The 1,915-nt window shown below is 49.0% G+C and overlaps 1 protein-coding gene across 1 annotated transcript; it reads left to right on the plus strand.

The window, feature by feature from the left end:
• The first annotated feature begins 618 nt into the window (after positions 1-618).
• LOC103656383 (olfactory receptor 2M3-like) lies at positions 619-1,579 on the plus strand. Its single transcript, XM_008683758.2, is given in 2 exon segments — positions 619-1,380; positions 1,383-1,579. Coding segments are annotated over 2 exon segments (930 nt in total). The 5' UTR covers positions 619-647.
• The last annotated feature ends 336 nt before the right edge of the window (positions 1,580-1,915 follow it).

A 1,915-nucleotide genomic window follows, 5' to 3' on the forward strand; every position in this document is an offset into this window, starting at 1 on the left:
AGGTAGTTTTGCTACTTACAGCAAGGTGCCTGCTGATGTTAGGGTCCTCCTCTGCCATAGAGCCTGGGAGATAAGGGTGCTACCTTCCTTGATGATTCTTTTCAAAGAGATGGATCCTAGATCTTTAAAAAAGACACTCCTGGGTCAGAGCAGGCAAGAAGCTTACTTAGCTTTTAAAAGGTTTAGACACCTTGGAGCAACAAGGAGCTTACAATGATAAGTTTTCTAAAGCAAATGCTCTGAGAAGAGGGGAGAGTCACTTCCCTTTTTTAAAATTTGGATTTGTCCTTGCACCTCTCACCCCCTTTCTCTCCTCCTTTCTCTTTCTTTTCCCCCAATACTTCACCTCCCCTCTTAAAACTATGTCCTACTTTGACAGCTATTTACCTGCCATTTACACCCTTTTTCTCCATCCTTTGCATTCGCTGGCTCCCCGGTGTTTTAGAGAAGTAAGGATCAAATCCTGCTGGTAACTATCTGAGGGCAGCTGAGAAACAAATGGATTTTCACTACAGGAGGAAAGGGTGGGGCCATGTCAGAGCAATGGGCTCTATCTTTTAGGAGAAACAGGATATGGGTGTTTGGACATGCCACATGAGTAGTTTCTTCATTGGTTTGCTCTTTTGTTTGTTCTCAGGGTCTTGGCCATGGAGCTCTGGAACCACACCTCCCTATCAGACTTCATCCTTTTGGGCCTGTTCAGCTACTCCACATATGATTTATTCCTTTTTTCCCTTGTCCTTCTGGTCTCTGCTATGGCTCTACTTGGCAACAGCCTCTTCCTCCTGCTCATCCAGGCCAACAGGCACCTGCACACCCCAATGTACTTTTTCCTCAGCCAACTCTCCATCACGGACCTGATGCTGATGAGCACAGTGGTGCCCAAGATGGCAGTCAATCTTCTGTCAGGAAGTAAGTCCATTTCTAGGGGTGCCTGTGCCACTCAGATCTTCCTAGTGGTCATGGTCACAGGAGCAGAGTGCTTCCTCTTGGCAGTCATGGCCTATGACCGGTATGCGGCAGTCTGCCACCCTCTGCGGTATCCTGTGCTCATGAACTGGAAGGCTTGCTCTCTCCTGACCATGGCATCCTGGATGGGTGGGGTGTCTGACAGTGTGATTGATGTGAGCGTGGTCTTCAGTTTCCCTTATTGTGGCTCTCTGGAGGTGGATCACTTCTTCTGTGAGGTCTCTGCCCTGCTGCGTCTCTCCTGTGCTGACACCTCACTCTTTGAGGATCTCATCTATGCTTGCTGTGTGGTCATGCTGCTGTTGCCCCTTGTGATCATTGTGGCTTCCCATACTCGGGTCCTCACAGCTGTCATTAGGATGCCCTCCACAGAGGGCAAACAGAAGGCTCTGACCACTTGCTCCTCCCACCTGCTGTCGTGAGCCTCTACTATGGAGGAACCATGTTTAGCTACATGCAACGGGCCTCCAGTAGGACACCAGTGGGAGACCGAGCCACCTCCATCTTCTACACCATCCTCACTCCAATGCTCAACCCACTGATTTACAGCCTGAGGAACCGGGAGGTAAAAAGGGCCCTGAGGAAGATTCTGGACAGATGGGGAGTGTAGGCATTCCTGCCCTTCTGATGTTTCCTGTCTTGGTCTGCCCTTTCCTCTGCAAGCTCAGGCTCTCTTGTGGCTCCTCTACTTCCTCTGTACTCATCAGGCCTCTTTGGCTGTTTGGGGCCAGGCTGTGAGCTGAATAATCTGAAAACCATTTGGATGGAAGATGTCAGGGTAACAGATGTTACGTGACCAGTTGCATAATGAATCTTTCCCCACATTGAGCCACCACTATTTCCATGGAATGAAGGCCCATAGATGCGTTAGTTCCATTCTCCCTACTTTATTCTGAGTTGCATGTTGAAAGTGAGCAATGAGGGAGAACCAATTCAGAACTCATTT

Source organism: Ursus maritimus, unplaced genomic scaffold, assembly GCF_017311325.1.
Source record: "Ursus maritimus isolate PB19 unplaced genomic scaffold, ASM1731132v1 scaffold_5, whole genome shotgun sequence".
Taxonomy (NCBI): Eukaryota; Metazoa; Chordata; class Mammalia; order Carnivora; family Ursidae; genus Ursus; species Ursus maritimus.